Below are 10778 nucleotides of genomic sequence, written 5' to 3'. Positions count from 1 at the left end.
GTACAGGAGAGCTCGCGAGAAGTTCTCGCGAGATTTCTGTGTGGTTGGGCTGCTGTTTGGTACAGGAGCTCAAGATTCAAGATGGTGGCCAGCATGGTGGAGCATGTTGTAGCTGATGCGGGGGCTTTCTTGAAAAACGCCGTTTTGCATGTACGTGTTTATGGGCTTTTATTTTTATGAAGGTCACACTGAAACGATTAGCTGTTTTTGTGTTTATTTTCTTAAAATCCAGCGTTTATAATTAGCATCTTAGCTTAATGTTGTGTTTTAAGGTCATGTTAACAAGCCATGTGTGTTGATTAGATATTAAAGATGATAGACAATTTAGGAATGATGTAATAGGATAGATTATATTATTTTACTGTCACTTTAAAACTGTGTGTGTGTATATATATATATATATATATATATATATATATATATATATATAGCTATAGCAAGCTTAAGTGAACATGATACAGTATAATATTGTATGGTAATAATCATCAATTTGACACAATCTGACCTTCTAGAAAGAAAAATAATCAACGACAGGGTGGTGTAATGAAGCAGAGTTACTGTTACCACCATGGAGTTGATTATTTTTCCATTGCAGCACGTCCTTAAGTATTTTAATTCTCTTACACTGTTAATCTATCAACCGTTACACTTTTTGAATGAATTAAATAACATGTCATACTTTTTTTTAATCCATTTATAGTTGCGTTTAATGTTGGAATGTCTGTGGAACGAGTTATCTTTTATGTTAAAGCAGCTATCCATCATGAGCAGGAAAATTCGCAGGTTGTCATGTTACCGAGAACAGTCCTCCATCCTGAAGACTTTCCTGTGGTGGAAAACCTCCTGAAACTGGAGACTCCTTCTGTAAAATGGTGGCGCCCTTACAGAAAACGTCCCTGTTTTTTCTTTGTTTAAAGGAATAACAACACTCTCTGAATCTGTTGTTATTAGTCTTAGATTGGCGGATGTTTTTTCATGTGCAAGTCCTCGTGAATGAGCTGTTATAGAAAGAGCCTGTGATTTACTTGACAGATCTGCTGTTATGGGAAATTAATCAACACTTTCTGACCGATCAGAATGGAGGATTCTGCGGCGGTATAATGAGCGCTGTGTGTCTGTTTACCTCGCTTTAGGAAATTGGGAAGAATATCTACACGCTGAAGGATGTGGTGAACGAAATCCGGGATAAACAAACAAAAAAGAACTTGGCGTTTTTACCCTACAAGCTCACCTTTAAAGAACCTTTTCCAGAACACGTTCGATTCGGTGAGTGAATCACTTCAGTGACTCGCGCTGAGATTAAAAATCTTGAGTTAGTCTAATTTTCTGCTTCGTTTTCTAATTTAGTGACCGAGTTTGCCAAAAAGACCGGGGATTATCCCAGCCTGTCAGCTACGGACATTAAAGTCTTGGCTCTGACCTACCAGCTGGAGTTGGAGAACTGTGGAGCTGCTCACTTGAAGAAAGAACCAGCAGTACAGGTATTAATAGTGAACTAAGTTGCTTGTTTTTTTGTTGTTGTTGTTGTCTTTTTATAGAAGTGAAAATAAACATTGCTCTGGATTAACACCGCATCCTCACGCGAGCTTTAGGTGGAAATACGCAGCACGCCGAGACACCCAGAAGCTCCGGTCAACATCGCTGGATTCCACCTTCCTTCTAAAGTAAGACAAAACCAGAAGGGTGGAAAAACTGGATAGGTTTTAATAGATGGCGTCTTCATATCTAATTTTTCAGAGAGATGTTTTTAAACAGCACTGTATTCTCGTTCACTCAATCTGGAACTATCAAATAACGCCGCTTTAAGACTGACAAATATTATTAAAATTATATTTCTGCCACCAGGATTTGAATATGAATTTGTATTATTATTATTTTAGAAGTCACATGATCAAGATTTTTTTTTTTTTTATTGAATTGTTTTATTCCAAAAAAGACTGTAGTTGATATTTCGGTCAACAGTCATGATATGAATTTATATTTTGTACATCTGATTATTATTATTATTATTATTATTTTAATTCTTTGAGTAAATTTTATTTATATTTGATTTTTAAAAGAAAGTACACCCTGTGAGGTCATGCTTGTTTAAAGCAGGTATTATAATAATAATAATAATAATAATAATAATAATAATAATAATAATAATGGTAACCTCTTTGGTTTTATATTACAGCAGAAATCCTCAGCCTGCTCAGTGACTGACGTTCAGCAGCGTGTAGCATCACGTGAACGTCCATCTGCCGAGATCTCCGAGTTTAACAGCTTCCAGTTTTGGAGAGAGCCTTTACCCAGTGTTGATGATGACTTACTGAAATTAGTGGTGTGTATTTTATTCATTGTCGTTTCTTATATAACCTTCTCCCACCCCCCCCCCCCCAGCTCATTATAAGTAAATGAAATCATGATCTTGTTTGACCCTGAAACAGGAATCCTCATCCGGCCCGGTCGCTGACGTTCGGCATGACGTCGTGTCACGTGAGCCTCAGACCGCCGAGAGCTCGGAGTTCAACAGCTTCCAGTTTTGGAGAGATCCCTTACCCAGCATTGATGACGAGTTATTAAAGTTGGTTGTGAGTAAGGTACGCAGTTCCGATGTGTTTGTGTTTCGGGGGGAGAAAGTATTTCAGGAAGTTAAAAGTGAAGTGTGGGGTTATCGTATAACAAAATGGTAAATGGCGCACTTTTATAGCGCTTTTATCCAAAGCGCTCAACACTGTGTCTCATTCACACACACACACACACACACACACATACCAATGGTAGCAGAGCTGCCATGCAAGGTGCTAACTTGCCATCAGGAGCAACTTGGGGTTCGGTGTCTTGCCCAAGGACACTTCGGCATGTGGAGTCACGTGGGCCGGGAATCGAACCTCCAACCCTACGATTAGTGGACAACCCGAGACAACAACCCAAAAAATACACTCGGCAAAACAAGAAACGTCCACTTTTCAGGAGACTGTATTTTAAAGAATGTTTTGTAAAATCCAAATAAGCTTTACAGATCGTTATTGGAAAGGGTTGAAAGGATGTTTTTCATGCTTCTTGAATGAAGCATAAACAATTATTGCACATGCACCTGTGGGACAGTCGTTAAGACACGAACAGTTTACAGGTGCTAGGCAATTACGGTCACAGTTACAATAACTTAGGACACTAAAGAGACCTTTCCGCTGACTCTGAGAATTAAAATATATTATAATAATGAAGATAAAGAGCTGAATAATAACCAGGATTTAAATATTCATCACATTCAGATAAGGAGATGCTAACTTTTGAGCAGAGGAAATGTTGACTGGTATTATTTTATTTATTCGATTATTTGTTTCATTTGCTTATACGCATACGATGTGACTCATTTGTGAAAACCTTTTTATGATGATCTGTGAAACCCAACAAAAGTTTGTGCACCCTTAAAATTATTATTATTATTATTTTTAATCTTGGGCTTGAAATGGATCACTTCGTTTTTAAGGGTGCACAAACTTTTGCGTTCAGGCGTTTACACGTTGACCGAAAAATAAATAAATAAACGCCTTCTGAAAAACGAATCTAAGAAGCCAAACGGTGTTGTAGGACGTCCCGGAGAAAGCGCGGCGTGTGGATGTGACGTCTCCGAACGCCGAGAAAGAGGATGAGGAGGGTGTGGAGGACGAAGACGGTGAAGAGGACGGCGGCGGCGGCTGGATCACTCCCGGTAACATAAAACGAATCCAGATGGACGCCGGTGAAGTCCATCCTTCGGAAAACGTCACGGTGGGCTGCGTGACCACCGACTTCGCGATGCAGGTGCGTACGGTGGGCGTAAGGCGTTGTCCTGCTGCAGAGAGTGTGTCTGATATATCCTGTATATTGTATATATTATATATCGAAATTGTTTTGCACGCTCTTTTACAGTGATGTTTATCAGTAAATTAGACCCCTCCCCCATAAGTTTTTCCTCACGTTACTACTTTTAAGAGGACTTTTAATTTGATGAGACATTTGATTACATCTCTGAGAGGGAAATCGCCAGGCTGCTCGTTTAGTTGAATAATTATCGGTTGTTTTGTTTCCTGCAGAACGTGCTTATTCAGATCGGCCTGAACGTGCTGTCGGTCAACGGCATGCTCATCAGACACACGAGAAACTACATCCTCCGCTGCCACGCCTGCTTCAAGTGAGTGAAGAGAGAATAATCCTGGCAGAATGATCTAGTTCGAGGTCGTTTACAGTAGAAACGCGATGAGGACGAAAGTGGAACCGGTGGAAACTATAGGACTTGCTTTAAAACAGTTGGATTTTAGTAACGTACCAGCACTGATTTCTAATCTGTGTTGTCGATGATCGGATCGAGGTTTGAGTGTCTCTAGCCTTTACTACCTTGTGCCATGTTTATCTCCACCCTTTCCTCATTCTCCACCAGTTTCGTCGGTCAGGCGTGTAAACAGTCCGTGTCATTTCTTTTCACTCTCCTGTCCTCGTGTCCCATCGATCTGAATCAGGAAACGAATGGCGACTGAGGCTTGTACTTTCCCTTGCGTGAATTTAGGATTTAAAAGGCATCCCCCCCCCCCCCCCCCGTGTCTATTTTATCCACTTACATTTCTTCAAATCGCTCCGAGTCTAATTTGAAGACGCTGTATGTGATCGATTTATTATTATTAATTGTTTTTAACAACCATTTTTGTTTCTTGGCAGGACTACGACAAATATGAACAAAGCTTTCTGTCCACATTGCGGCAACAACACGCTAAAGAAGGTGGCAGTGACGCTCGGCGAGGACGGCAACATGCAGATGCACTTCTCCAGCAACCCCAAAGTGCTCAATCCTAAAGGAAAGAGGGTACGTATGTGCTCGGCTTTATTTCCCCTCCGTGTTTTAGTTCACCGCTCTGGAGGAGGAAGTTAACAGGAAGCGGCCATTTTGTGAACGCTGAGAAAACGCCTCGCCGATTTAATGTTCGCTTGAGTGACTAAAACGAAATGGTTGTTTGTTCACACACTGTTTAATTCATTATTTATATGCCGTAGCCATGGTTACGCAACCGCCCAATCACAATTAGTAACCGTCAGTTAATTGATTTAGGACACGCCCACTAACGGTCCTTGTCTGTGTCTTTCCTGCAGTACTCTATGCCTTTACCACAAGGCGGAAAACACTCAAACAACCCGCACGTGGTGGATGATCAGCGTTTCCCTCAGCAGCGACTCTCTCGAAAGGCACGGGCGAAGACGGACGTGCTCGACCCGGACTACCTCGCCGGTGGATCTCCGTTCACGGAGCACGACCTTTACAGCCGAGCGGCGAATTTAAACCTACGGGAGGCTCAGTGCGGAGGAGGGAGACGACGCGCCAATCCGAACGCCTCTCGCAAGAAGTTCGTCAAGAAAAAGTGAACCGGCGGTGCCGTGTTAACCGTGTAACAGTGTTAAAGAGAGAGCGAGAGAGGGAAATAAACCATTGCTTGTTCACATCTTAAATAATTACAATACCACAGGAAGTGATGTGCTTAGATTCTACTAGGGATGCATCGATACAGATATCAGTCAGACGCGATGCTCATTTGCTCGTAGAGATGCCCGGACGCCAAAATCTAATGCTACGTCCTACACGTAGTACGCCAAGCAGCAGCCGACACAAAATGGCGGCGATCTGAATGTATTTCACAATTGAGGTATAGATGCATCCCTAAAATTGATGTTTTCCTGCCCTTTGTATGTCAGATTTTTAAAAAATGTGGCATCTGATGGACTAAAATGATCGTGAACCCCTTTGTGAAACCATGGCAACAAAATGTCTGACACACTTGTGTAATTTAAATATACCTTATTTATCATCACGTCTTGTTGCAAGATTTAATCGCTGCTCGTTACAGAACTGAGAATACATACACATGTACAGACTGAAATATTAAACAAATTTATACATTATTATTATTAAATATACATACTTTCCCCAGGCAAGAATTCACAGGAAAAACGAGTTTTTTTTAAAAAAAAAGAAAGATTTAATTTAGTGGTTGTGGCGGCTCGTTCTGATGATCTGCGCTAGTCAGGGCCGCGTCTCCTGGATCGTTCTGCTCCACGTCGTGTGTTGTAGGTTGCGCTGTATTATGGGCAGGTTCTGCTTCTCGATGCTGGTGGACATTGAGGTCTGCTCCAGGTTCTGGTAGAGGAGCTTCCACTTTCTCTGAAAAGGAAGGCTCGGCTGGAGCCGGAGGTTCTGCTTCGGTAGTACTCGAGCTGCTCAGCTCAATGGAAAGGTCCAGCACCGGGCTCAGGGGCTCTCTCTTGGGCAAGATGAAGTCTAAAGGTTCCAGCACGGCGCTCACGTCGACGCACCCGATGTTTCCGTGTTTATGAACTTGGGTTGGAGGAACGCCTACAAAACAAACGTCAAGAGCTCAGCTTCTGTTTAAATCCCAAAACTCAAATACAGATGCTCGACATAATCCGCGTAACCACTACTAAATAAAGAAAGATGTCTACAACCGGTCCTTCGGGATTTTTGCGATCACAGAAATGAACGCAAAAATCAAGCAAACACCGCGATATTTGCAGGAGCGTGCGATTTTTAAAAAAAAATTGCGCATTTTCCGCAGATTTGGGCGGAGACACGTCATGTGACCATAATCACCACAGGCATTCATGGCTAATCAGTCTCGTTTACCAACAAGCGTCACTGCGAAAGACAATTTAATGCGGTTGCAATTTCGCCAATTCAAGTTCGTTTGGTTTTTTAACACCATACCAGCGTCTACATCTATTTTCATGGTGGGAAATGTCTAAGGAACTCTATATAAGGTTTTTAAACATGTATTTTTCCTAAAAACTCTAAGGTCACATTAGGTTTGACTTTGTTAATTTCTTCCAGAGTGTTGACCGAATAAAAAAAAAAAAGGTTTCTCACAAGGTTAAGACAGGTACAGTCTAATAAAACATGTCAAGGATAATGGCAGAAGGTAAATGTGGGTGAGTTTTCTCCTAACGAGTGACCCGTTCGATGACGTGTGCTTCCCAACTCGAGTAGTTTTCCGCGATTAAAAGTACAAAAAAAATGAATAAACACAACGAAATAATATTGTACAGGCTGTAAAATCGTTCGGATGGCACTATTTAAGGAAGGAGTCTCCGGTGTCAGTGCTGTACAACACTTTTCCAGCATGGGAACGCTAACGCAAGTCATAACAGGAACTAAATTGTCTCAAAGACGGTCTGCATCTTTAAATGGAAAAAAAAAAAAAATTACAACGGGTCATTCTTTAATTAATAAGAACTGTAATTGGCAAGTTGTTGTGGTATAAGAGGAATAAAACAGCTCAGGATGTGCCATTATAAGAAAATCAACATTGAGGTGGTGAGAGTAACTCTGCTTGACTGGTTGATTATTTTCCCCTAACAGCATCTAGAGTATATAAAAGTTCCACTTTTTGAATTAAATTACAGGAACAGTGAACTTTTCCCTGATGTTCAAATTTTTCGAGCTGCCCCTGTATATCTATGAAACGACTGCAGGAGCAGGATACAGTACGTGTGACGTCGTAAAGTAAATCCGACCCCTTCCTGTTTACCGAGGATCTGTGCGAGCTGCGCTGGTGGGAAGAGAACCTGGAGACATCGGTTCAGGAACGGCACCATGTCCTCGGCAAAGGCACAGCAGAACCGAACGAACAAGTCGCGCTCGCGGCTGCTGAAGGCCGACTCCTCCGCTCTGTGGAAGACCAGGATCAGTTTGGTCACCTGTGTAGGACAGAACGGAATTTATTTGACGCTGATGCATGACGAATATGCAGAAAACACACAGTGTATAAAGCTAAAGGGTGAAGCATTCGTGTGAAGACGCGATTAAAGGTGCGGTCAGTGATTGTCATCAAATAATACTGAAAAGCTTGGTGTGGAACCTACGCCCAATCAGGGCTGGATATATTTATTTATTTTCTTTACAAGAGGAGGTGAGGTAAGGTAATTATTACCAGTGATTGTCTGGGATTTTAGTCCTGTCTGAATCTGGAAATACCCAAACTCTCAGGGGGATGATGGAGATTTATTATTATTATTACTACCATTAGAGTGATTATTTTTATGGAGTAACCTCATGCTAAATCTGCTGACTGCACCTTTAAGCACTAATCAACGTGGTTTAAGACCAATCGAGGAAAGACAGGAACGTAAGGTAAATCAAACGTTCGTCAACTAAACTACACGAAAATGTAAAACCTTCAGAAGAGCCTCCTCAACACATCTGGCAACTTCTTCAGCTAAACCGATTGGGCAACACAGTCGCAGGTCGTTGAAGGCTGTTAAGATGTTATTCAGGAAGCAGGCTAACGGAGGGAAGTCCAACAAACCCATCGGGGGCTGAAGAGAGCCGGGCTGGACGCCGGCGGCCACGGTCGGGACGGTGTTCCCGAGCATCGACGGCAGAGAAATGAGCGTATACAGGTTCATGTCCTCGTTAAATTTGTCCACGGCTTCTCGAACGGCTTTGCTGAACGTATCCATGGCGACGCGCTGGAACACGGGCGCCAGCTGTCCGCGGAAATCCGCGCCCACCCGGCTGAAAGACAAGCCGAAATACATGCACTGGCCGAGGAGGGAGTCCAAACGGCTTCCCACTCCGCGCTCGAGGTCGCGCTCCAGCGTCTCCAGGAAGCGAGCGATCTGCTGCACCACCCAGCCGTGAAAAATGGTGCTCTCGTTCACGGCCTGCTCGGCAGAGGGCAGCAACGGGTCCTCGTCCGAGAAGATGGCGCGGTATTGAGTGATGATGTCGAAGAGGTGCACTCGGCAGGCCTCGACGGTTTTGGTGATGTGGACGTAGGGGTCTTCGTCAGGTACGGCGGCGAGCACGGAACGCAGCCAGCTGCCGCGCGCCTGCAGGAACTTCACACGCAGCTCTGCTTCTGTGAAGATGTCCATCCTGCGCAGGTAGCCGATCACGCGCAGGCACACGGGGAGCTGAGAGTTACTGCGCAGCTGCTGGAGGAGCTGGTTCAGCATGAGCTGCGCCGACTGACGCACCTCGTTTACAATGCCCTAGTGAGACGAGAAAGAAACGGTATCCTAACAAACCACGGCTTTATCGACTTCCTTACTGTCTGGAGCTGTTTAGTGCTCCAAATATCCAAACGTAATCCTTTCCACCGTACCTGGATTACAGGAAGTGACGAGTGCTTCTTCTCCAGCCTCTTCACGTAGACGGCCAGCTCCAGTGCTTCCTCGTAGTAGCCGTTCCGGACGCAGGTGTCCATCAGCTGCGGGATTTCGAGAATCTCCAGGATTTCCGTGTGACGGTTCAGCGTCAGGCTGTTCATCCGCCGGCTCGCCCCGATCTCTTCTGCTTCCTTCACAAAGCCTCTATTATGGAGATAAATAAAAAAGCGTATCGTAATAACGATATGGTGTTACTTACTCGCAACATAACGCACTTTACTGAGTGTTTCGGGTCTCTGAAGTACATTTATAACACTAAACAACTCCACGGTTAATTATAAGAAAGCAGAGCTGACAGGCGTCACGGTGCCGGTTCACAGCTCGAGCCCCTGGTTCGATCCTGCGCTTTTACACCCGTAAAGTTTCGCATGTTCTCCCTGTGTATGTGTACGGTTCCTCCAGGGGTCTCCGGTTTCCTTCAAGATTGGCTATGCCTACGTGTGAATTTGGGTGAGGTGTACGGTGCGTCCCCATCTCGCACCCAGTGCTCCTGGGATGTGCTCCAGATCCACCAAGACCCTGACCAGGATGAAACGCTTTACTGAAGATGAATGAATAATTATCTAATCAAACAGTCATTTTATATAACTTATTAATGCCTTGGTTTTCATGGGTTGTTTTAAGCATGGCACTAGTATGCTGCAAACCTAGACATATCGTGTATCCTGGAATCGTGTTTACATATCGTGATGTGATCCTTTTTCCATCATATCGACCACCACTACAACAGGCTTCAGGTAAACAAACAAACAAACCACTTCCGCAAACCTGAACTCGAGAAAGAGACGCGTCCTGATCTCGGACAAACCTGCATTTTTCCCCGAAGCTCGGCAGTTTATCGAGGAGTTTGGATAAGCTGCTCTCCACACGGCCGAAGTCTCGGTAGATCTCTTTGGTGCAGTCGGCGGTGCGGATGAACGTCTTGTAGTTGGAGAAGGCGAGCTCGCGCGTCTGCTGCAAGATTTGCGCTCGTTCCTCGGACAAACGCTCCGGTTCCCGGTTTAACTTCTCAACTCCGTACGAACTCAACTCCGACAGGTACGCCGCAAAGTCCGGGTTTTCTCTCCAGTTCTCCGGAAAACTGTCTTTAAACACCGACACCAAAATACTCTCGTCTTCCACGTCTACAGCCGCCATCTTGACTTTACGTACGTTACGTCATGACGTCATACACCCGCGACCTGCATGGCCCTATTTATTTATTTATTTATTTATTTAAAAGATTTTGATGTTTCTTTATTTTAATAAGTAAACTCTATTAATAACCAGTGTTTTTTTTTTATGGGTTTCTTATTATTTTTAAACTTAATACAAAAAAACCCGCCACAAACTGTATATTACTAAATTTGTATATGAAATGTAGCTAGAAATTACTATGCTGATTAATAAATGCTTGATTTTTCTCCCCATTGAAAATACATTTCTGGTAAAGACATTTATTAATGAAAATATTCAGTGTTCGAGACCTTTTTAGTTTCACTATCCGAGTTTACTAACAAGAAACCCAACTTTATGGTTTTGTTGACTCTCTTTGAATAAGAAAGCTATAAATACATAAAAAGTTTGTGAGCTTTCCAAAATAT

At 43.2% G+C, this 10778-nt stretch overlaps 2 protein-coding genes across 4 annotated transcripts; one reads left to right on the top strand and one right to left on the bottom strand.

Moving 5' to 3' along the window:
• Positions 1 to 48: 48 nt before the first annotated feature.
• On the top strand, positions 49 to 5822 carry nob1 (NIN1 (RPN12) binding protein 1 homolog). 2 transcript variants are annotated; one of them, XM_053622562.1, is made up of 10 exons: positions 49 to 150; positions 1134 to 1266; positions 1348 to 1481; positions 1593 to 1664; positions 2180 to 2323; positions 2430 to 2582; positions 3577 to 3789; positions 4062 to 4159; positions 4681 to 4825; positions 5110 to 5822. In XM_053622562.1, exons 1-10 carry the CDS (start codon positions 82 to 84, stop codon positions 5377 to 5379), a joined length of 1431 nt encoding a protein of 476 aa, XP_053478537.1. In that variant the 5' UTR covers positions 49 to 81; the 3' UTR covers positions 5380 to 5822. The 2 variants fall into 2 exon arrangements, with proteins under 2 accessions (XP_053478537.1, XP_053478536.1); XM_053622561.1 differs by having other exon boundaries at positions 2177 to 2323.
• Positions 5823 to 5918: 96 nt separating this feature from the next.
• cog8 (component of oligomeric golgi complex 8) lies at positions 5919 to 10332 on the bottom strand. 2 transcript variants are annotated; one of them, XM_053622559.1, is made up of 5 exons: positions 10004 to 10332; positions 9132 to 9339; positions 8200 to 9018; positions 7554 to 7722; positions 5919 to 6364 (listed from the first exon to the last, which is right to left on the bottom strand). In XM_053622559.1, exons 1-5 carry the CDS (start codon positions 10330 to 10332, stop codon positions 5991 to 5993), a joined length of 1899 nt encoding a protein of 632 aa, XP_053478534.1. In that variant the 3' UTR covers positions 5919 to 5990. The 2 variants fall into 2 exon arrangements, with proteins under 2 accessions (XP_053478534.1, XP_053478535.1); XM_053622560.1 differs by having other exon boundaries at positions 9964 to 10053.
• Positions 10333 to 10778: the final 446 nt, after the last annotated feature.

Source organism: Ictalurus furcatus, chromosome 4 (genome assembly GCF_023375685.1).
Source record: "Ictalurus furcatus strain D&B chromosome 4, Billie_1.0, whole genome shotgun sequence".
NCBI classification, from domain to species: domain Eukaryota; kingdom Metazoa; phylum Chordata; class Actinopteri; order Siluriformes; family Ictaluridae; genus Ictalurus; species Ictalurus furcatus.
Note: the sequence above shows the minus strand (reverse complement) of the source record. Positions and strands in the feature narration are given on the sequence as shown.

What these genes read in the sequence shown, in the direction of transcription:
- nob1 (XM_053622561.1), top strand. Translation starts at nt 82, where the DNA reads ATGGTGGCCAGCATGGTGGAGCATGTTGTAGCTGATGCGGGGGCTTTC. An exon ending in TAAAGTTGGTTGTGAGTAAG is followed by an intron (nt 2,583 to 3,576) that starts GTACGCAGTTCC and finishes ACGGTGTTGTAG; the next exon opens with GACGTCCCGGAGAAAGCGCG. An exon ending in CGCTGCCACGCCTGCTTCAA is followed by an intron (nt 4,160 to 4,680) that starts GTGAGTGAAGAG and finishes GTTTCTTGGCAG; the next exon opens with GACTACGACAAATATGAACA.
- cog8 (XM_053622559.1), bottom strand. Translation starts at nt 10,332, where the DNA reads ATGGCGGCTGTAGACGTGGAAGACGAGAGTATTTTGGTGTCGGTGTTT. An exon ending in CGTCACTTCCTGTAATCCAG is followed by an intron (nt 9,019 to 9,131) that starts GTACGGTGGAAA and finishes TCGTCTCACTAG; the next exon opens with GGCATTGTAAACGAGGTGCG. An exon ending in TTGAGGAGGCTCTTCTGAAG is followed by an intron (nt 7,723 to 8,199) that starts GTTTTACATTTT and finishes TGTCCTACACAG; the next exon opens with GTGACCAAACTGATCCTGGT.